Here is a 20,184-nt window from a genome sequence, read left to right on the forward strand (position 1 = left end):
TGCGTAGGAGCTGGCCACGCCCAAACATCCCTTCCGCGACTGGCAGAGGTTCCCAAGCAGCGCATGCGTACAACCTTGTCTAGCTGGGGGGTGGGGGGGGCGGAAAAAAAAATACTACAAACTCCATTGAAATCTCGCGCAGACGTCCGTTGTAAAGGATAAAAAAAAGTCACCCGAGGCAGAAGGAATCAGCGCCACCGGTGAGTGGTGAGTCCATTCGAGCCGCCCAGTAAATTTCATCAGTCTTTTCATCCCGGACAGTTTGTGTGTGGGGGGGGGGGGTACGACCCGCTCTGGGGCTTGAACTCAGGGCCTGGACGCCTTCCTGAGCTGCTTTGGCTCAAGCCGAGGACTCTACCACTGGAGCCTCAGCTCCACTTCCGCTTTTTTGGTAGTTAATTGGAGTTAAGAATCTCACTGACTTTTCTGCCCGGGTGGGCTGGCCTCGAATCGTGATCCCCCAGATCTCAGCCTCCTGAATAGCTAGGATGACAGGCCTGAGCCACTTGGCGCCCGGCTTAACCCCGGTAATTTATTGATGGGAGTGAGCGTATCTTTCTTTTCACCAGCCCTCTTCACGGCCATAGGTAGCTCTGATTCGTTGTAACCGAGGTGGGGTTGGTCCTGAACTTGTCACCCTGGGTCTTTGTCCTGCAGATCCTTGAGACTACCCAGCTTTAGCGCAATTATGAACTTGGAGCGGGTGTCCAATGAGGAGAAGCTGAACCTGTGTCGGAAATACTACCTGGGTAAGGCTGAGCCCCTGGCTGCCAGGGGTTGGGGAGATGGGATGAGTCTAGGCTGCCGAGACTCTCCACCAGCCTGGATTGTGGGTCTCAAAGGGAAAGCAGCTTAGAGATCTGACATTGACTCCTGGGTCTTTGGGAAGAGAGGTGGTGGGTCTTGAGGAAAGAGGAGTGTGAGGTCTGCACTTTTTTGTTGTTGGTGGTGGTGGTGTGGGGCTTGAACTCAGGACCTGGGCTCTGTCCCTGAGTTCTTTTGCTCAAGGATAGCACTTTTACCACATTGAGCCACAGCACCACTTCTAGTTTTCTGGTGGTTAATTGGAGATGAATTTCACGGACTTTCCTGCCCAGGCTGGCATAATAAAGGACCTTAACTCAGATCTCAGCCTCCTGAGCAGCTGGGATTGCAGCCATGAGCCACCAGCACCTGGCTGCCCATGCAGAGGTGTACCAGTTCTGGGGCTAGAACTCAGGACTTGGGTAATGTCTCTGAGTTTTTCTTGCTCAAGGCTAGCATTCTATCATTTGAGCCACAGCTCTTCTACCTGCTTTTGTGGTGGTTAATTGGAGATAAGAGTCTTACGGACTTTTCTGACCAGGCTGGCTTTGAACTGTAATCCTCAGATCTCAGCCTCCTGAGTAGCTAGGTATGAGCTACCAGCCACTGGTTAGATGTCCACTTCTGAAGAGAGGATGGTAAAAGAATTGGAATTTGGGGTCCAGAGGAGGAGATGATTGAGAAATCAGAGTTCCAGACTCCAGGAAGGAGCCCGGATTGGAGACTTCCAGTTGAACATGAGTATGAGAGAACTTTCCAAAATGGGCCTTCTTCCAGGTGTCTGTGGCTCACACCTCGTAATCTTAGCTACTCAGGAGGCTGAGATCTGGAGAATCACAGTTTGAAGCCAACCCTGGTCAAAAAAGTCTGCAGAACTCTTGTCATCAATTAACCAGCAAAACACTGGAAATGAACTGTGGCTAAGGGACAGGTCCTGAGTTCAAGCATGGCACATGTATACACATACACACAGAGCTTTGGAGGTGGGAGTTAGGCAGATCTTTATTGGTTTATGTTCTAGTGTGGGTTTTTTTTCCCCCTCCTTAGGTGGATTTGCTTTCCTGCCTTTTCTCTGGTTGGTGAACATCCTGTGGTTCTTCAGAGAGGCCTTCCTCGTCCCAGCCTACACAGAGCAGAGCCAAATCAAAGGCTGTGAGTCCAGGGCAGGAAGGGAGGCCAGCACTGGTGGTGGGAAGGGAGGGTGGAGCCTTCAGAACTCCTTCCTGGTTAGTGGGAGAGGATGAAGGCTGGTCTGAGGAAGTCCTGAGAGCAGCTGGAAGCCAGCTCCCCCCCTTCGCTCCTGTTCCTCATTATAGATGTCTGGCGTTCTGCTGTGGGCTTCCTCTTCTGGGTGATTGTGCTCACTACCTGGATTACCATCTTCCAGATCTACCGGCCCCGCTGGGGTGCCATTGGGGACTACCTCTCCTTCACCATACCCCTAGGAACCCCCTGACAACTTCAGTACAGGCTGACAATCTGTTCTTTCTCCCTCTATGGGCTCCAAGCTCATTCTCAAGCCCTAAATGTGTCCATCTCACATCTTCTCCCTGACATGCCATAATAAAGGACCCTAACTTTTGATATTGATTGGTTCATGTCTTTTATCCCAACTGTTCAGGAAGTATAAATAGGATCCTGGCCCAAGTTCTCCCACATAAATGTAATGCTCCCACTTAGAAAATAAAAGCAAAAAGAGCTGGGGGGGGTGGCTCAAACAGTAGAGCACTTGCCTAGCAAGGGCAAGGCCTTGAGTACAAACCCCCTGGTTCTGCCACAACAACAATGAAAAATACCTTGATGCTCCCTATGACCCTTTCAAATATTTTTTTTTTCTTTGTCGGTGGTAGGGCTTGAACTCGGAACCTGGGCACTGTCTCTGAGTTCTGTTGCTCAAGGCTCGTTTTCTACCACCTTGAGCCACAGCTCCACTTCTGTTTTTTTTTGAGTAAATTGGAGATAAGAGTCTCACAGGGATTTTTCTGACACAGCTGGCTTGGAACTATGGTCCTCAGATCTCAGCCTCCTGAGTAGTTGGATTACAGGTGTGGTGTGAGCCACTGGTGCCTGGCCTCATCATTTTTTTTTCCAAACTATATATTGCAGCGGGAGGGGGGGAGGGGGGGACTGACAATGACACCTTGCAATGTTTTTCCTATCTGATTATTGAGTGTCTTTCATTCTGTAAAAGACAGTCCATTAGTACAAGGATTTTTGTGTTTTTTTGCACTGCAATATCCACACAGTTTAAGATGAATGCCTAGCACACTAATAGTTTGAAACATAGTTATACCTGAAAAGACCCAGCAGGTAGTTGGCATCTAGTGAGAGCTCCGTAAGAGAGGATCTAGCCTGATCCCAGTCTAGGTCTCCGTTTCAGGGACTAAATCCAGTTTCCTGAGTAGTTAAGTCAAATTCTGTAAATAGTTAAATTGGTGTTGCTACAACTGAAGACTACAAGTCCCAGGAGGCACCACGGTGCGCGAGGCGGGGGGGGGGGCCGCACTCTGTTTCCCATCGTGCCCCGCGCGGCGCAGGCGTTGTTACTCCCCCTGAGTCTAAGTAGGTGGAACTACAACTCCCAGGAGGCATCTTGCGTTATCGTTGATTTGTTTCCGGAAACGGGGCCCACCCAAGAAGGTGGACTTATATAGCTGGGAGGTGCTGGCTGTAGCTGCCGATTGGTTCGGGGAGGAGATTGACGGCTTCTCTGACTAATAGGAGTTGGTAACTGCTGAAGGGGGGCCCGCCTCCAGAAAGCGAAAAAAGGGAGGTAGTGTCCCCGGCGGCTGTCGTGGCTGTACATTGCTTAGGTTGGACGTGCAACCCGTGCACCCGCTTACGTGTGGTCTCTCCTGCCTGCTGCTTTTGGATTTTTTTTTTTTCTGCTGGCCAGAAACCGATCTTAACCATGTTCCCAGTGAAGGTGAAAGTGGAGAAATCAGGTGAGGATCCCAAGGTTTGGGCGCGGGGGGTTGGGGGGGCGCACCCGGACGATCTAGGTAGGGGAGGCCTTGACGGACAGCTCCATCACGAAAAGGCGGGCTCCATGACTTCGCCCTGCAGCCCGTCTGACCATCGCTGTAACAGGCGGCAAGCGATGGCTGCTACCTTCACACCCTCCCAATATGCTCCCAGGAGCTCTGAGATTAAACTGCTGTTGCCGAAAGTTGTGTGTGAGGGTCCCAAATCGGTAACTCCGTGAAGGGATCCTTTTCTTGGCTTTGTGCGATGGGCCCACAGTGCAAGGACTATTAATCCTCGCGATCGCTGTATTCCAATGATTCCAGGACTCAAGAAGTCCTGCGGGAATCAAGCGCTGGTACAGGAAGTCATTCTGGATTGGAGCAGAGGTGATGAGAAGTAGCGTAGAGAGGCCCAGAATCCAGACAGAAAACAATTGTAAGATGGGGTAGCGTGTTAGATGGGATAAAGTGTTAATAAAAAACAAAATACGAATCAATCAGGAAGTTGGTAACTCATGCCTGTATTTCTAGTTACTAAGGAGGCTGAGATCTGGAGGATCATACTTGAGAGGTCAGCCCACGCAGAGAAGTCTCTGAGACTCCCATCTCCAATAGCAAAATCAGCGGCTGGAGGCATGACTCAAGTGGTAGAACACCAAAGCAGCATGCAAGCCAAGGGAGCTTGAGGCCCTTAGTTCAAACAGAATACCAATAATAATAAGACTGGGTCTGAAAATACATATATCCTACATAAATACTGGAGCTGCAGCAATAATCTCTATAGCCTTAGCTCCTAGAGAGGCTAAAGCAGGTGAATCACTGAACTCAGAATCTCAGGGCCTGCCTGGAGCAACAATGCAGGGCGGGAGGGGGGTAGGGGGTGGTAACTGAGGCTTGAATTCAGGTCCTGGGTGCTGTGTGTTCACTTTTTTCACTCAACTGGTGCTGTACCACTTGAGCCACAACTCCACTTTTGGCTTTCTTTGGTTGTTTACTGGAGATAAGAGTCTCACATTTCCTGACTGGGCTGGTTTTAGATTGTGATTTTCAGATCTGAGACACTGAGGCCAGTGGCAAGACCCTAGTAAAAAAAAAAAGGGGGGGTGTAGTGGATGTTTCCAGGCTATGAGATCCACAACTTGAGATTGAGGAAAGCCAAAGCTGAGGACAGAGATATGGGCACCATTCATTCATCCCTTTGGTTCCTGCCCATGGCTCATTAGTGCAATCTCGCTTGTACCATCCCTGTCTTTAGTCTGTTCCCTGTGAGTGACACTGGTCAACCCAGTGTGGGCCAGTCTCTGCCCAGGTGGATCAGATACACACACAGCTGACTCCTGCTTGGTACCCTCTTCCTGCAGAGTTGGAGATGGCTAAGGCCCGGAACCAGCTGGATGCCGTTCTGCAGTGCCTGTTGGAAAAGAGTCACATGGACAGGTTGGGACCTGGTCCCGCTGGGGTTCAGGGCTGTGTGTTGTGGCAGGTTGGATGCTCTGATCCTGGGTGAATCGGGTTGAGACTCCAGGGGAGAAGGGTATCTCACAGGAGGCCACTCCATACTGTCCCACTCCTGAGTCTTGGTAGCTAAGCCTTCAGTTCTCTTCTCCTACCAGGGAGCGACTGGATGAGGAAGCTGGGAAAACTACCTCAGACACCCACAGCAAGTAAGGAGGTTTTTATTTATTTGTTCGTGGTTGGTTGTGGGGCTTGAACTCAGGACCTGGGCTCTGTCCCTGAGCTTCTTTTGCTCAAGGGTAGCACTCTACCACTTGAACCACAGCACCACTTCTGACTTTTTCTGTTTATGTGCTACTGAGGAATCGAACCCAGGGCTTCATGCATGCTAGGCAAGCACTCTACCACTAAGCCACATTCCCAGCTGTTGTTACTGTTTTGTGCCAGTTCTAGGGCTTGAACCCTTGCCTGGCTTTTTTTTTTTTTCTCAAGGATGGAATTCTACCATTTGAATCACAGCCCCACTTCCAGGTGGATTTGTTTGTTTATTTTTTTGCTGGTTAATTGGAGATAAGAGCCTCACAGATTTGTCTGCCTGGGCTGGCTCTGAACCAGCATCCTCAGATCTTAGCCTCCTGAGTAGCTAGGATGACAGGGGTGAGCCACTGGTGCCCAGCAGGTGTTTTGGTGACATCTGGGCAGTTAAGCCCTGCCCACCCCACCCTGGGTGTGTTCCATCGCAGCCCTCAGCACTCACCTATGTGAAGATGAGGGACATAGGTGGAACACAAAGCCTACTTAGTGGTGGGGGGAGAGGGGCAAGTATCCCCAGGGTGTCTTTTGTGGGAACTTCAGTGGGTGTTTGAAGGTCCCCTTGCTAATGCCCTGTCTCTGCCCCCCTCCCTCCCTCTCAGGGATTGCTCCATCACAGCTACTGGAAAAAGGTAAGATGACAGAGTTCCAGCTAGCTGCAGGTGAGATGCTTAGCCCTGCCCTGGGCCTGACAGTCTCCGCCCCCACACAGGCCATCTGCTCGCTTCCCTCACCAGCGGAGGAAGAAGAGGAGGGAGATGGAGGACGGCCTGGCCGAGGGAGGGCCTCAGCGATCCAGTAAGTATGCCTGTGGCCCTAGTCGAGGGTGGGCAAGGGAGCCAGGGGCTCCACAACGGTGCTCACTCCCCTCCCACCCCCACCACCCCAGACACATACGTGATCAAGCTGTTTGACCGGAGTGTGGACTTGGCTCAGTTCAGTGAGAACACACCGCTGTACCCAATCTGCCGAGCCTGGATGCGTAACAGCCCTGCAATGCGAGAGCGGGAGCGTTCCCCCAGCTCACCACTGCCCCCGCTGCCGGAGGATGAGGAGGTGGGATGGGTGGGTGGGTGCCAGCCCAGCAGTCAGGGTGGGCAGTGGGGTCGACAGGCTCAAGGAATGCTCCTCCCGTGCATGCTAGTGATAGGTAGGCATACGTCTCAACCTACCGTGTACATGGCTCACACCTGTCATCCTCGCTACCTCAGAAGGCTGAGATCTGAGGATCACAGTTCCCAGCCAGGCAGGAAAGGAAAATCTGTGAGACTTATCTCCAATGAACCACCAGAAAACGGGAAGTGGAGCTGTGGCTTAAGTGGTAGAGTACTAGCCTTGAGCTTAGAAAAGGCTAAGGGACAGCACCAAGGACCTGAATTCAAGCCCCAGTGTTGGTGTGTATACACACACACACACACACACACACACACACACACACACACACACACACACACACACACACTATGTACCCTCAAACTAGAGGTATGGATGGAGGTCCCTAGGGCAGACAGATAGGGCTTCCTAACTTGGAGGAAAAGGGACCAGGGCTCCCCAGACAGGTCTACCTGACTTCTAAGATTCAGGGTCTCCAAAAACTTAACAGACTGGTCAGGGATCATTAATGCAGACAGTGTGGTTATCAGATGTGGCCTGGGTCAGCAGATAAGGGACACTCTGGGCTGCTTAGGGATAGACGGTGCAGGGGGTGGGGTGGGGTGTTAACCATCTGATCTGAGAGGTTAGACAGACATGACCCTGTTCTTTTTTTTTTTTTTTTCTTTTTTGGTGCCAGCACTTGGGCACTGTCCTAGGCACTGTCCCTTAGTTTTATTTGCTCAAGACTGACACTCTACCACTTGAGCCATAGCTCAACTTGTGGCTTTTTAGTGGTTCTTTGGAGATGAGAATCTCACAGACTTTACTGCCTGGGCTGGCTTCAAACCATGATCTTCAGATCTCAGCCTTCTGAGTAGCTAGGCTGACAGACATGACCCACTGGCACCTGGTTATATCTCACCCTTTGAACTGCTAAGATCACAGCAGACCTGGCCACTATGTCCTGGGGAATGGTGAGAATCTAGATGACACAAACATGATTCCTAGACAACTCCCTGAAGCAGACAGGCTGCATCTGCCCTGGACTGACAGGTGTAGTGTGTCTCTGGAGCAAGCATCCTGTTTCTGTTGTTGAGACATAACTTCTCCAAGCATGGGTTTCTTGGTGAGACCTTCATGACGCTTGTCACTGGAAAAGGGAGGAAGGGGTAACCGCAACACTTAATTAACCCTTGGGCCTGGTATGGGGCCCCCCCTTGTACCCCCCAGGGTTCAGAGGTCACCAACAGCAAGAGTCATGATGTATACAAGCTGCCTCCACCCACGGCTCCAGGACCACCAGGCGAGGCCTGCAGATCCCGCATTCCATCCCCGCTGCAGCCAGAGACCCAAGGCACCCCAGAAGATGAGGTGGGTCTGCAAGGCTGATGGGTGACAGAATGAGGGCCCCTGGGGCAGGACTGGTGACCGTGGCATCCTTGACCCTGGAGGCAGAGACAGGAAGGTGGAATTTGTAGGGAAGAAGTGGTCAGATGTGGCCACCCAGCCTGCCCTCTCTGTCCACACAGCCCTCTGAGCCCGAGCCTTCCCCCTCTACACTCATTTATCGCAACATGCAGCGCTGGAAACGCATCCGCCAGAGGTGAGCATCCTCCATCTTGCTTTCCCTCCTCTATGGCTGCCTGTGCCATTACTGAGGCCTTCCTCTGCCTTCTGCCTCCCCCAGGTGGAAGGAGGCATCTCATCGGAACCAGCTTCGATACTCAGAAAGCATGAAGATCCTGCGGGAGATGTATGATCGCCAGTGATGTGCCTGACCCCTCCCTTTCCTCACCCCAATAAACATGTTCTACCCCCCCAACCCTGTGTTCCAGCCCCTCCCTTCCTGGCCAGACAGGAAGCAGTTGACACAGGTCTAACGTATTTATTAGTGACAGGAAGCCAGGCTGTGGGAATGAAAGCTGGCTGCTTAGTTGGCTCTTGGAGTATGTGGAGTTGGAGGGCGTTGTCTAGAATATCTATCAGGCTGGAGGGTCTGGAATTCTGGACAAGACTGCTAGTGAGTTGGGAGAGGAACGTAGCACACGCACCTAGTCTGAGAAGGCTACAGTTTGAAGTTGGGGTCCTGGTTGGCCTGTTTAGTTTTCCCAAGGATTGGGAATCTGTAGAGGGGGTCTAGTAGGAATTCAAGAATGTGGGTGAGTGGCTGGGGTTTCAGGTAAGAAAATAGGCTTGGGGTAGGGGAGTGTCTCTGAGGGCAGGATCTAGAGTCTTGGGGACAAGGCCTGGTCTGTCTGCAGTGGGAGATCCCTTGCAGTCTGGGGCATGTGGAGGGGTGAGGGAGTTTTTGCCTGACTAGAAGGGAATGGGGGGGGGTGTTTACACTCTTATCATCTGTTGGGGGGAGGGCAGATATTTCATAAGAATCAGAAGGAATGCAGGAGGGAGTCCTAGAGGGATATAAGCCAAGAAAGTGGGGTGGGGTGCTGGGTTGAGGGGGGCGGTCTGAGGCTGGCCAGGCTAGGCCGTAAAGGCCCAGTACAAGGCAGAATTTGGGTTGGGTCAGAGGAGCTGTCTTGGCGACGTCGGGGGTCTGGCTAGGCGGAGTCAGATAGGCTTTTTTCAAAAGAGCCCAAGTGGCTCTCAGGATTCAGATGCCCCGCATCTCCTACTTGGCTGCAGTCGGTGATGGCAGTGGGGCCTGGGCCGGAGCTGGTGCGGCCTGGATGGACAGGACGCCCTCGGGGGACAGCGCCGAGGTCACGGCTGCGGGGTCCACACCGGGAGGCAGGCGGTAGCGACGGTGGAACTCGCGGGCAATGAACCCATGCTCATCCTGGAGGGGAGAGGGGCTTCAGCTGGCCACGCCCCTCCCCGGCCACGCCCTCTAAGGCAACACTGGTCCGGCTATTCGACCTGGCCACGCCTATTTTGGAAACCCCGCCCTCCACAACGCAACCCCCCTACAGATCACGCCCACCCCCTGGCCACGCCCCTTGCGCTTGAGCAAGCCTCCCGCCCCGGGTCCAGGAGCTCACCGGGCGCTCCTCGTGGCGCGCGTGCACCTCGACATGATCACCAACCACCTTGACAGCGATTTCCTCTGGGGAGAAATGCTTCACGTCCAACAGTACCGAAAAATGGCCGGGATCCGTGGACACCTGAGCACAGCGAACACGGGCAGGGGAGTCATCGGACGGGGGTCACCCACCGAGGATCTATCCCCGTCCCCGCCCCCAGTCGCTTGGTTCTGGTACTACAGCAACTCAGGCCTCTGTACCTGGGGAGTCGGCCCCCTTCCATCTTATATTATCCCCTTTCACCCGCGACCCCTGGGATCTCCCTCTCGTTCATATAGGTCCCTCCCCTTGCAAGGTTAGGGACCTCCGCCTGCCCAGAGGGAGCTTGTCTGCCCTTCCCCACCGGTGTCACCGCGTCATGCAGTAGCCATGTCCTCGCCACAAGGGCTCTTATTCTCCTCCCGCCCCCCCCCCTCCAGCCACGGCCCAGATGCCTTTTCCCCCAGGCTTCAGAGCCCTGGGGTCACCGGACCTCCCTCCCCCTCCGCAGTTACTGGTTCCCTTCCATTTCAGAATGGCTTATCAAGTCACAGAATTCTTCCTAACCCTTTACCTGTCCAGGAGAGACACCACACCTTTTCCAATCCTTCACCTTCTCCCCCAGATTCCCTGGGTCACCAGCCTCCTTTGAAGGCCTCAAGACTTTCCTGGGAGTGACCCAGCCTTTTCACTCGCCTGGGAATTCTGAGACCCTTTCACAGTTACAAGGACACACACACACACACACACACACACACCTTTAATTCACTAGAATAACAGCTTTCCATACTCGGGGACCTCTGGAAAGTCCTCTGAGTGCCACAATTTTCCACTCTGTTAAAAATCACCTCTCTATCCCCGCGCCCTCCCTTCCCAGGTTAACCCAGAAACTCCCCACCCCACCCCCAGCTTTGTCGAAGTATCCCTGCCCCAGGCCTGGGCACCTGGGCAGTGGGCAGTGCCACACTGGGGGCACGCAGGTAATAGGGGGCGATCGCGGCCGGGCAGAGCGCAGCCAGCTCTGCCTCCAACAGCCCTTCGCCGAAACGCTGATCAAAGAGACGTCCCGGGGTAGAAAATCCCGGCAATGGAGCCGAAGCACGACGCAGCCAAGAGGGCTGCACAGGCACCGGGATCTCCATCAGGTTCCTCTGCTGCCGTCCGGGGCTCTGCGATTCCCCTTCGTCCCCAGCTGCTCATTTATAGTGTGCCCGGTGCCAGCCCCTCGGCCCGGCCTCTCCGGGACATCTGGATCATGGCCAGACTCGGCCATGAGTACCCTTATTTAGAAACCCGATAATGACTTAGCCATTTATTAGGCGCCTACTGGATGCCTCGGAGAGGACCCCAGGGAAATGTCAATTCAATTTTCTTTTCAGCTTTCAGGAAAGGAAACTAAGGCATATTGAGGGACGGACCCTTGGCGGTGTAGAGAACACAACGTGCCCCTCTAACCCCCATCTCCACCCCCCCCCAAAGTTTCCTCAGTTCCCTTAATCCATCCCACCCCTCTGGCAACTATGAGGATGACGCAGAGACCTTGGGAGCAGATTCCTGGAAAATGTGGTGGCAAGGCCAGACTGTCAGGAGGACACTGAACAGCCCCTACCCCCACCTCCAGCAGGACCTTAGGCCCAGCCCCCCTTTCCGCCCCCGCAGGTCGGGCCTAATTCTGTGCCTCTGACTCAGCCTTGGGTGCACAGCGGCCAGGGGGCGTGAGCACAACACTCCAGTCTGGCCCCTCGGGGGCCGCGCGTCGGAGCCCAAAATAGCTCATTTTGATCCCGCTACCTGGGCCAGGAGCCCGGGCCTGGCAAGTGGTGCAACCAGCTGCTACTGCGGCAAGAAGGAAGTGGCTAGGTGATCATCGGGACCGGCTGGCTGACCCAACAAAAGGAGGGCTAGACTCCCAATTGCCTTGTAACGAGTAGAATAGGAATGAGACTGGAACACGGAGGTTTATTCGGTACTCACCAAGAGAGGTAAGAAAGCAAGAGTGCAAGGAAAGCTAATGTACTCGCCCCCAGGTTCTAGCCCAGCCTTAGATCCTGTCCATTGGTCCATACTCTTGCCTATCACTTCTGCACGCTACAGCTTCTCCAATCAGACACAGGCTTCCAAGCAGGCCAACCTCACAGCCAATCACAAGACCCCCTCAGGCTGCCCACTTTCCAATTCCTTTTATTTCCCTCTCCACTATTGGTTGTCTTGAACGCCACTCTCTTCCAGCGCGGGCCTTCCAAGAGGGGCGGGGCTGAAAGGGCATTGCTAAGCGACGCGGATGCGCGAGGTGTCTGTCGGGTGAACGAACTAAGCAGGGTCCAGCCATCAAGTAGCTGCGGGATGGACCGCAGGTGAGGCTGATCGCTCTTCCGGAGACCACGGGAAGCCAAGGGAGGTCCCAGGGCCAGAACAGCAACAGGTTCTCGAGGAACTGAAGCGTTGGGCTAGGCCGCACTGGAACTACAACTCCCAACATCCTGCCCAGCCTCGGGCAGCTCCAGCTGTAGACTTCACCTCCCTAGGGGGTTGTCAACCTCTCACACCCTCTCTGGGTGGCCCTCAGGCATTATTTGCCCCGGGGTGCCCAAAGGCAGCCTGTAAATTCAGCTTATTTTTTGAAATTGCCTCCAGGCACCCATGGACGTTGTCTTTGTTTCTCGCGAGGTGGAGCCAGCCGGGTGAATCCTGGGAATTGTAGTCCACTTACTCTACTCCCAAGGACTTAAGGGAAATGTGCAGTAAAGGATGTAGTAATTGTTACCCGAGCAGCAGCACTCTAGAATCCCCTGGGAAGTGTTTAAGAAGATGGAAATGCTAATTACCCTGATTCGACCATTATACCTTGTTATATATGTATTGAGTTATCAAACTGTACCTTTATAAATGTGTACATTTAGCCTGTGTCAATTTATTTTTTTGTGTGTGTGCGCTAGTCCTAGGACTTGAACTCAGGGCCTGGGTGCTGCCCCTAGCTTTTTCACTCCAGGCTGGTGCTGTACCATTTGAACTACACCTCCACTTGTGGCTTTTTGCTGGTTAATTGGAGAAAAGGGTCTGATGGACATTTCTGCCCATGCTGGCTTCTAATCATGATCCTCTGATCTCAGTCTCCTGAGTTGTCAGGATTACAGGCATGAACTGCCAGCGCTTGGTATGGTTGTGGTTTTAGAAGGCCCTTCTGTCATTATTTTGAATGTGCAATAGTGCTTCATAAAATTATAATCTGTTGCTTCCAGGAATCCATGCTCATGATCTGGTTCTTCCTTTCTCATTTCTTATAGCTGCTCAGTTCTTTCTACCCAAGACAGCCCCTTTGGAGATACTCTGGGTCAAAGCCATTACTGGCCATCCAAAAGCCAGACCTGGTGTCCCAAGGTAAGGATACCCCATGGAGAGTGCTGGGTTCTAGCCTGTCAACCAGGAGTGACTACTAGAGGAATGTCATGTGTAGATAGATTAAGAGACAGCCTCACAGTCAGGTATTAGTGGCTTGCTTATGCCTGTCATCCTAGCTACTCAGGAGGCTGAGATATAAAGATCAGTGCTTGAAATCAGCCTGGGCAGGAAAGTCCATGAGTCTCATTTCCAGTGAAATACCAAAAAGCCAGAAATGGAGGTGTAGCTAAAGTGGCAGAACACCAGCCTTGATTGAAAAAGCTAAGGGACAACACTAGTCTCTGAGTTAAAGCCCCAGTACTGATACACACACACACACACACACACACACACACACACACACACACACACACCACACACACACACACACACACACACACACACACACGAGACCGACCTCACATTTCCTCCCTGTAGCTCTCCCTGTCCAGCTCTCTGCCACCTGGATCTGCTACCATTTTCCCCAGTTACCCTGGGTTTTTCACAGTGGAATAACCTCATGGGGTTTGTTTCTCCTCTTCTGGATTGAGATACTCTTATGCTTTTGCTCCGTACAAAGTTGATTTCTCAGCTCTTGCATTATCTTCTGGTCTTCTCCCTCATCTTAGACCTTAAGCCCATCCAGGTCTCAGAGATCCGGTCTCCCACAGGCTCCCAAAGCTGCAAGCGATTCCTCTGAGCTGTTAGAGGACTCCTGGCCATCTAGTTCAGCGACCCCATCCCCACCCAGCACTAATGATGGGCAGATGGGCACCTTGCCACCCACCCTGATGGACAGCGAGGACTCTGTGGTGGCCAAGTAAGTATTAGAAGTCCTGAGGGCACAGGGGAGTTTGGGTAGGAGGGCAGGAGAAGGCTGCCCATCTTTATCACTTTTAAGGACCAATCACTTCATGTATGTGAAGAGTTCTGGAGCTGCCAGGTGCTGGTAGCTCATGCCTATCATTCTAATTACTCAGATCTCAGGCTGAGATCTGAGGATCATGGTTTGAGGCCAGCCTGAACAGGAAAGTTTGTGAGACTCTTGTTTTTAATCAACCCACAAAAAGCCAGAAGTAGAGCTATGGCTCAAGTGGCAGAGTACCATCCTTGAGAGGAAAAGCTAAGGGACAGCAGCCAGGCCCTGAGAAACATTGGCTTTTGTAATAATAATAATAATAACATTATTATTATTATTACCTGGCAGTCCTCATCCCTTCCCTTCCTATTGCCTGATACTTGCAGGTACATAAACAGGTTCCGCCAAGCTCAGCCCACAAGCCGAGAGGAACGTCAGCCTGCAGGCCCAACCCCAGCAGACTTCTGGTGGCTGCAACCTGAGTTGCCAGACACCAGCGGTCAGTTTGGCACAGGTATATTCTTTGGTCCCATCCACCTCCAGCTGAAAATCTTTCCTGATTCATGACCCTGGCAGCCACTCTTCCTGGTCCCTGTAACTCAACTGAGGTTTCTCAGCAGGAGCCAATGAGTCAGAAGGAAAATCCAGAAGAGCAGCAGCAGTCCCAACTCCCACCAAGGTAACCGGCACATCCCAGGCCAGGGTTCTCCTTCAGGAAATAAAGCAGGTGTATCCTCATCCACTCCCTCCCCTGGGTGCCTGAACTGACAGCCCCAGCCCTGGGGTAGAATTAAAGCCAATCCTCAACTCAGGAAATCATAAACAAAAATAGGACGTGTGAGCTGGGCACTGGTGGCTCACGCCTGTAATCCTAGCTAGTCAGGAGGCTAAGATCTGAGGATCGTGGTTCAAAGCCAGCCCAGGCAGGAAAGTCCGTGAGACTTTTATCTCCATTAAACCACTAGAAAACCGGAAGTGGCGCTGTGGCTCAAGTGGTAGAGAGTTCGCCTTGAGCTGAAGAGCGCAAGGACAGCGCCCAAGCCCAGAGTTCAAGCTCCACGACCAATAAAAAAAAAAAAAAAGGGACTTGTTTTGGGGCTGGGAAGGTGGCTCAGTGGTAGAGTGCTTGCCTTGCATGCATGAGGCCCTGGGTTTGATTCCTCAGCATCACATAAGCAGAAAAAGCCAGAAGTGGCACTGTGGCTCAAGTGGTAGCGCACTAGCCTTGAGTTGAAGAGCTGAGGGACAGCGCCCAGGCCCAGAGTTCAGGCCCCATGACTGACAAAAAAAAAAAAAAAAAAGGACTTGTGGGCCGAATGTAAATTTGAATTCCAAAAGTGGGTGCTTTCAGGAACAGCCAGATCCAGCTGTCTGGACAGTGTTGCAAGGAACCTAATTCTTGAGGTTCTGTGTTCTTTGCTAGGCAAGCTTGCCCCTCTCAGTAGCCAAGATGGCCCCAGTTAAGGCTCTAGGCTGCCATGGTGCTAACTCAGCTTCTGCAGTGAAAAGTGATGGTGTTTCCAGTAGCTCCATTCAAAGTCCCAGGGCACACTCTTATTTGCTCATCCTTAAGTCAATCACCTTGAAGCAGAAGGTAGAGCCAGTTCCAATAGTGGGGGGGAGAGGGGGGGGGGAAAGACTTGCACCAGATGGATGTGCTTCCAAAGAAGCACATCTTCCCTGAGAAGGAGGCCATGAAGGTGCCAGCTGGAGTCTAGACTGCACTCCAGGCCTTCTGTCCAAGCTCCTTTCCCAGCAGCCTTTGTAGTGAGGCCAGCTCTGACCCCTCTCTCCTTGCAGAGCCTCAACACTTGGAAGTCATCCCTGCTGGACCTGGAGACACTGAGCCTACAAAGCAGAGCAGCCAGACTGCTCAAACGCAGGTGCCCACCTCCCACCCCATCAACCTTCCCATTGCTTCTAGCCACAGCCTAGTCCAGCTGCTTCTAAGAGCTCTGCCTTCTCCCTACAGCAAGGCCTCCATCTCCTCCTCCTTCAGCCCCAGTGAAGCCAGCAGCTCCTCCTTCCCCGTCAGCTCCGATGGCTTTCCTCCTTTCCCCATGACTTTCACCCCTGACTCCAGCAAGGACTCTGGCCCCAAAGCACCTGGTAAGTGCTGGGAATCCAGAAGGGAGAACAGCATGAATTTGAATCTCTTCTCCACCATTTCCCAGCTGGGTACCTTGGAATATCATGGGGGCCTGTCTCCCCTGCTGTAAAAGAGGAGTGCTAGCTGGATTCTTCTACAGGTCTTGTGAGGGTAAAATGAATTTGTGACAGGTGGAGAACACTTCGGTTCTGCTGTCAACGGCTAGCATGTATATGAGAGGCCTAGCACTTTTTGTGATTCCAGACAGGTGAATTGCAGTATTGGTGTTTGAACTCAGAGCCTTGTGCTTGTTAGGCAGAGGCTTTTTTTTTTTTTAATTGTATTTTATTTTATTTGAGAACATACTGTACAGGGGGGCTACAATTACATGGGCAGGATAATGCATACATTTCTTACCAAGCATTAGGCAGAGGCTTTTATTGCTGCCTCTAGTCCTTGCTGGTCATGTCATCTTGAACAAAGTCTGAAGAAAAAAAATGCTTTTTGAAATTTGGCATCCAATTTATTTAAAAGCAAATTTTGATTTATGAGATTATAATTTATCTTGAATTTATTTAGAATATCCCCTCCCCCCTTTTTTTTTTTGGCTCGTACCAAGGCTTGAACTCAGGGCCCCACACTGGCTTGGCCTCTAGCCTGGCTTTTTGCTGGTTAATTGGAGATAAAGAGTTTTAAGGACATTTCTGCCTGAGTTGGCTTCAAATCACAATCCTTCAGATCTCAGCCTCCTGAGTCACTATAGAATCTTTATGGCCCTGGCTAGCCTGACCTTTGAAGTCATCCTACCTCAGCCTGGGATTACAGGTATATGCCACTATGCCTGGCTAGGCTTCTAAATTTTACCATGAAGGAGATACAATTAGGGAAGGATTCCTGCCAAGAGGCCCTGACTACTCAGGTGTCCACAGGCTCTCTGTGGCTATGAATGGGCAAGCAAGGAGAGTAGGAATCCAGCAAGAAGACTGCTGTGGTAATAGTACAGGTGGGGTGAGTGGGGCTGGACCACGGGGAGGGCAGTGGCAGGAGCAGGAGAATGGACAGATTTAGAAGAATCTGGCCTCTTCACTACTGAAACCCCAATGTCCAGAACACACATGCATGGCACATAGCAAGGGTTCCATAAATATTAGTTGGCTGAATGAACTGAAAGATAGGTTGAGCTGGGTACCAGTGGCTCACACTTGTAATCCTAGCTACTCAGGAGGTTGAGATCGGAGGATCACAGGTCAACACCAGCCTGGGTAGGAAAAGCCCATGAGACTCTTATCTCCAACTAAGCAGCAAAATGCTGGAAGTGGAACTGTGGCTCAAATGGTAGTGTGCCACTTTGAGCAAAAAAGCTAAGGGACAGCAAGCACCCAGGTTCTGTGTTCAAGCCTCAGGACTGGTTCCACATACACACAACTCTATTGACAGGTTGAAAACCTGAGGAGTGTCTGTCTTCTGACTCTTCCCCCCTCCCCCATCCCTCTCTGGCACGGAGTTGGGCATCACCTGAGCAGCCTTGTCTCTGGCACAGCTGAGGGAGGTGAGCAGCCTGCTGACACACTGGCGCCTTTCCTACCCTCACCCTTCTACTTCTCTCAACACCAGCTCCAGCCGCTGCCGCAGCCACCGCCTCTCCCTCCTCCTCCCGGGCACCCCTGCGACCTGAGGATGACATTTTGTATCAGTGGAGGCAACGTCGGAAACGCGAACAGGCTCTAGGAGGCCAGGGCGATGGAACATGGGTGCAGCCCCAGCCCCCAGCCCCTACCACTCTGGTGAGTTGGGAGAGGGCAAGGCCAGAGGGGACTGGAGGAAGGAGGATCCCCAGGGGAACTCCCCTGTCTTCCTCTCCCTCTCACAGCCTTCCTCCTGTCTGTCCACAGGCCTCTCCTGCCCCTCGGACCTCCCTTAATTCTGTGGGGACCCAGTCCAGCTGTGCTCCACCGTGGGCCAGTCTGGCTCAGGCTGGTCCCCCTGAGACCTATATAGAGAGACCTTTTGTGCCACCCGGGGCCTCTCCACACGTCCTCTGGGCCTCCAGCCCCCATGGCTTCATCTGGGCCCCACAGCCCAGTTCTTGGGTAACTTTAGGGACAGTTCCTCCCACACTGCTGTCCTCCACTCCGTCTCCCCTAGCCTCTACCCTAGTGCTGCCTGTCTCCAACCCAGCTCATCCAGCCTCCACCCCGGCGCCCCCAGCCCCCGTCCCAGATCCCTCAGCCTCCACCCCAAATTCCCAGCCCTCCATCCGTGGGCCCCCTGCTACCCACCAGGGCCCTCATACCCCAGAACAACGCAGCCCTGCTCAGCCCCAGAAGCTGAGTCCCGAGCCTTTGAGGACCAGAGCTCCCCATCAAGAGGCTGCTGGGGGCATCAGGACAACGGATGAGGGGCCTGGCCCGCAGCTCAGGGGGGCCCTGGGCCAGGTAGTGACCGCTCGGCTGTTCCCCAACAGCCCGGAGGAGGACACGCCTCCATCCAAGGCCGAATCTGTGATTCGCAGGACTAGACCTTCCCAAGCCAAAGTCAAGCCCCTTGGACAAGAGGCCACGCCCTCTCCGCTTGACTCCCGAGCCAGATCAGAGGGGGATGCCCCGAGAGCCAAGGCCACGCCCCCCTGCGGAGGGCCGGAGCTCGGGGCAGGTAAAGCCACGCCCTCAGCGGAAGCTGCGGACCAGCCTGCCCCGACCCCCGCGGAGGCCCTCAAGGCGGGGACTCGGGGGCCCGTGGCCACGCCCCCCGGTGGCCACACCCCCTCGGAGGAGTTACTATTACAGGCCGCCCAACTTTTGCAGGCTGCAGAAGGTGAGCTGGTTGCTCACCTCCGGGATTTGGGTGGGGATCCAGCCCACCCCCTGAAGTCTCATGCTTTCCGCCCTCATGCCCCTCAGACTCCGACGGCAGCGAGTTTCAGGACGACCCTGTGCTGCAAGTGCTGAGAGCTCAGAGGGCAGGGCTGCGACAGCAGAAAAGGTGACCCTCCATCACCAGGCTCGGTTCTCCGATTGGGTGTCCGACCTTCCTTTGAGCCCCTTTCCCAGACCCCATTTACAACCCAAGGCCTGAACACAAACCCTAGTCTCTCCTTCCCCCACTATTCTCCAGGAAAGTGGAAGCTCAAATATCCCTCCTGGTGTGCCACACTGAAGACCCCAAGCCTTGGTCTCCCCCAGCCATATCACCAAGAAGGAGGTCCCCAAGGAGGCTGCGGAGGGAAGGAGCCTCCTTCGAGGCCAGACGACTTTGAATTGTATATATTCTCTTTTGCCCAATGAAACATTTTTTTTCCCAAGTCAATCTCTAAGAAATGGATTTTGTGGAAAGGCCCAAGGGTTGTGCTAGCTTAAGGAATTGCGTTGATGCTGTCACCTCCTTTCCTTCCTATTCCTTTTTTTTTTTTTTTGGGGTCCGGTCGTGGGGCCTGAACTCTGGGCCTGGGCGCTGTCCCTCAGCTCTTCAGCTCAAGACTAGTGCTCTACCACTTGAGCCACAGCGCCACCTCCGGCTTTTTTCTTTTTGCTATGTGGTGCTGGGGAATCGAACCCAGGTCCTCAGGCATGCAAGGCAAGCGCTCTACCACTGAGCCACCTTCCCAGCCCTCCTTTTTTTTTTTTTTTTTTTAAACAAAGCAACATTAAAAAAATTTGTCAATCTACAGCTTAAAATTTCATTACAAAGCTTACCAAACCTGCCAGAAACAAAAACAAATTTAGCTGACACCAGAAGTGGAATCACTGTGCTGAGGGAGGGGTTTGTGTGTTTTTTGTTGTTTAATGCTGGTACTGGGGCTTGAACTCAGGGGTCAGGTGCATCCCTTAGCTTTTTCTGCTCAAGGGTAGATCTCTATCACTTGAGCCACAGCTCCATTTCCAGCCTTTTGGTGGTTGATTGGAGATGAGTCTCACAGACTTTCTGCCTGGGCTGGCTTTGAACCTCAATCCTCAGATCTCCTGAGTAGATAGGATTGCAGGTGTGAGGCACTGATGTCCAGCTGTGATCAGAGTTTTATTTTTATTTTTATGGGGAGATTAAAGCCAGGCCCTCTGAAGTTAGGGCTCTATTGATGACCTGACCAATGTCAGTATCCTTCTTGGAGTGTTTCCAGGGCATTGCTCAATCAGTTGTAGAAAAGACCAGGATTGGGGATTTTATGGGAAGCATAATTTCTGTTTGTTTTTTTTGGGGGGGGGGTCCGGT

The 20,184-nt window shown here is 52.8% G+C and overlaps 4 protein-coding genes across 10 annotated transcripts; 3 read left to right on the top strand and 1 right to left on the bottom strand.

The window, feature by feature from the left end:
- The first annotated feature begins 73 nt into the window (after positions 1-73).
- Psenen (presenilin enhancer, gamma-secretase subunit) lies at positions 74-2,388 on the top strand. Of its 2 annotated transcripts, none has more exons than XM_069999065.1 (4): positions 74-207; positions 658-749; positions 1,852-1,956; positions 2,121-2,388. In XM_069999065.1, the coding sequence occupies exons 2-4, from the start codon at positions 689-691 to the stop codon at positions 2,258-2,260; spliced, it is 306 nt and encodes a 101-aa protein (XP_069855166.1). In that variant the 5' UTR covers positions 74-207; positions 658-688; the 3' UTR covers positions 2,261-2,388. The 2 variants fall into 2 exon arrangements, with proteins under 2 accessions (XP_069855166.1, XP_069855167.1); XM_069999066.1 differs by having other exon boundaries at positions 74-200.
- Positions 2,389-3,369: 981 nt separating this feature from the next.
- On the top strand, positions 3,370-8,454 carry Lin37 (lin-37 DREAM MuvB core complex component). The gene is made up of 9 exons (XM_069999068.1): positions 3,370-3,749; positions 5,132-5,207; positions 5,384-5,434; positions 6,140-6,169; positions 6,250-6,335; positions 6,427-6,593; positions 7,863-8,003; positions 8,162-8,235; positions 8,320-8,454. The coding sequence occupies exons 1-9, from the start codon at positions 3,716-3,718 to the stop codon at positions 8,399-8,401; spliced, it is 741 nt and encodes a 246-aa protein (XP_069855169.1). The 5' UTR covers positions 3,370-3,715; the 3' UTR covers positions 8,402-8,454.
- Positions 8,455-8,502: 48 nt separating this feature from the next.
- Hspb6 (heat shock protein family B (small) member 6) lies at positions 8,503-10,833 on the bottom strand. Its single transcript, XM_069998643.1, has 3 exons — positions 10,597-10,833; positions 9,632-9,754; positions 8,503-9,429 (listed from the first exon to the last, which is right to left on the bottom strand). Exons 1-3 carry the CDS (start codon positions 10,792-10,794, stop codon positions 9,262-9,264), a joined length of 489 nt encoding a protein of 162 aa, XP_069854744.1. The 5' UTR covers positions 10,795-10,833; the 3' UTR covers positions 8,503-9,261.
- A 694-nt stretch (positions 10,834-11,527) lies between these two features.
- On the top strand, positions 11,528-19,711 carry Proser3 (proline and serine rich 3). 6 transcript variants are annotated; one of them, XM_069998637.1, is made up of 11 exons: positions 11,528-11,634; positions 12,937-13,030; positions 13,660-13,850; positions 14,276-14,403; positions 14,507-14,568; positions 15,690-15,772; positions 15,862-15,998; positions 17,593-17,762; positions 17,871-18,792; positions 18,879-18,960; positions 19,093-19,711. In XM_069998637.1, exons 1-11 carry the CDS (start codon positions 11,591-11,593, stop codon positions 19,232-19,234), a joined length of 2,055 nt encoding a protein of 684 aa, XP_069854738.1. In that variant the 5' UTR covers positions 11,528-11,590; the 3' UTR covers positions 19,235-19,711. The 6 variants fall into 6 exon arrangements, with proteins under 6 accessions (XP_069854738.1, XP_069854740.1, XP_069854739.1 ...); XM_069998639.1 differs by having other exon boundaries at positions 15,889-15,998; XM_069998638.1 differs by having other exon boundaries at positions 14,510-14,568.
- Positions 19,712-20,184: the final 473 nt, after the last annotated feature.

The sequence above is a fragment of the Dipodomys merriami genome, unplaced genomic scaffold, assembly GCF_024711535.1.
Source record: "Dipodomys merriami isolate MVZ:Mamm:240054 unplaced genomic scaffold, mDipMer1.0.p SCAF_52, whole genome shotgun sequence".
Classification (NCBI taxonomy): Eukaryota; Metazoa; Chordata; class Mammalia; order Rodentia; family Heteromyidae; genus Dipodomys; species Dipodomys merriami.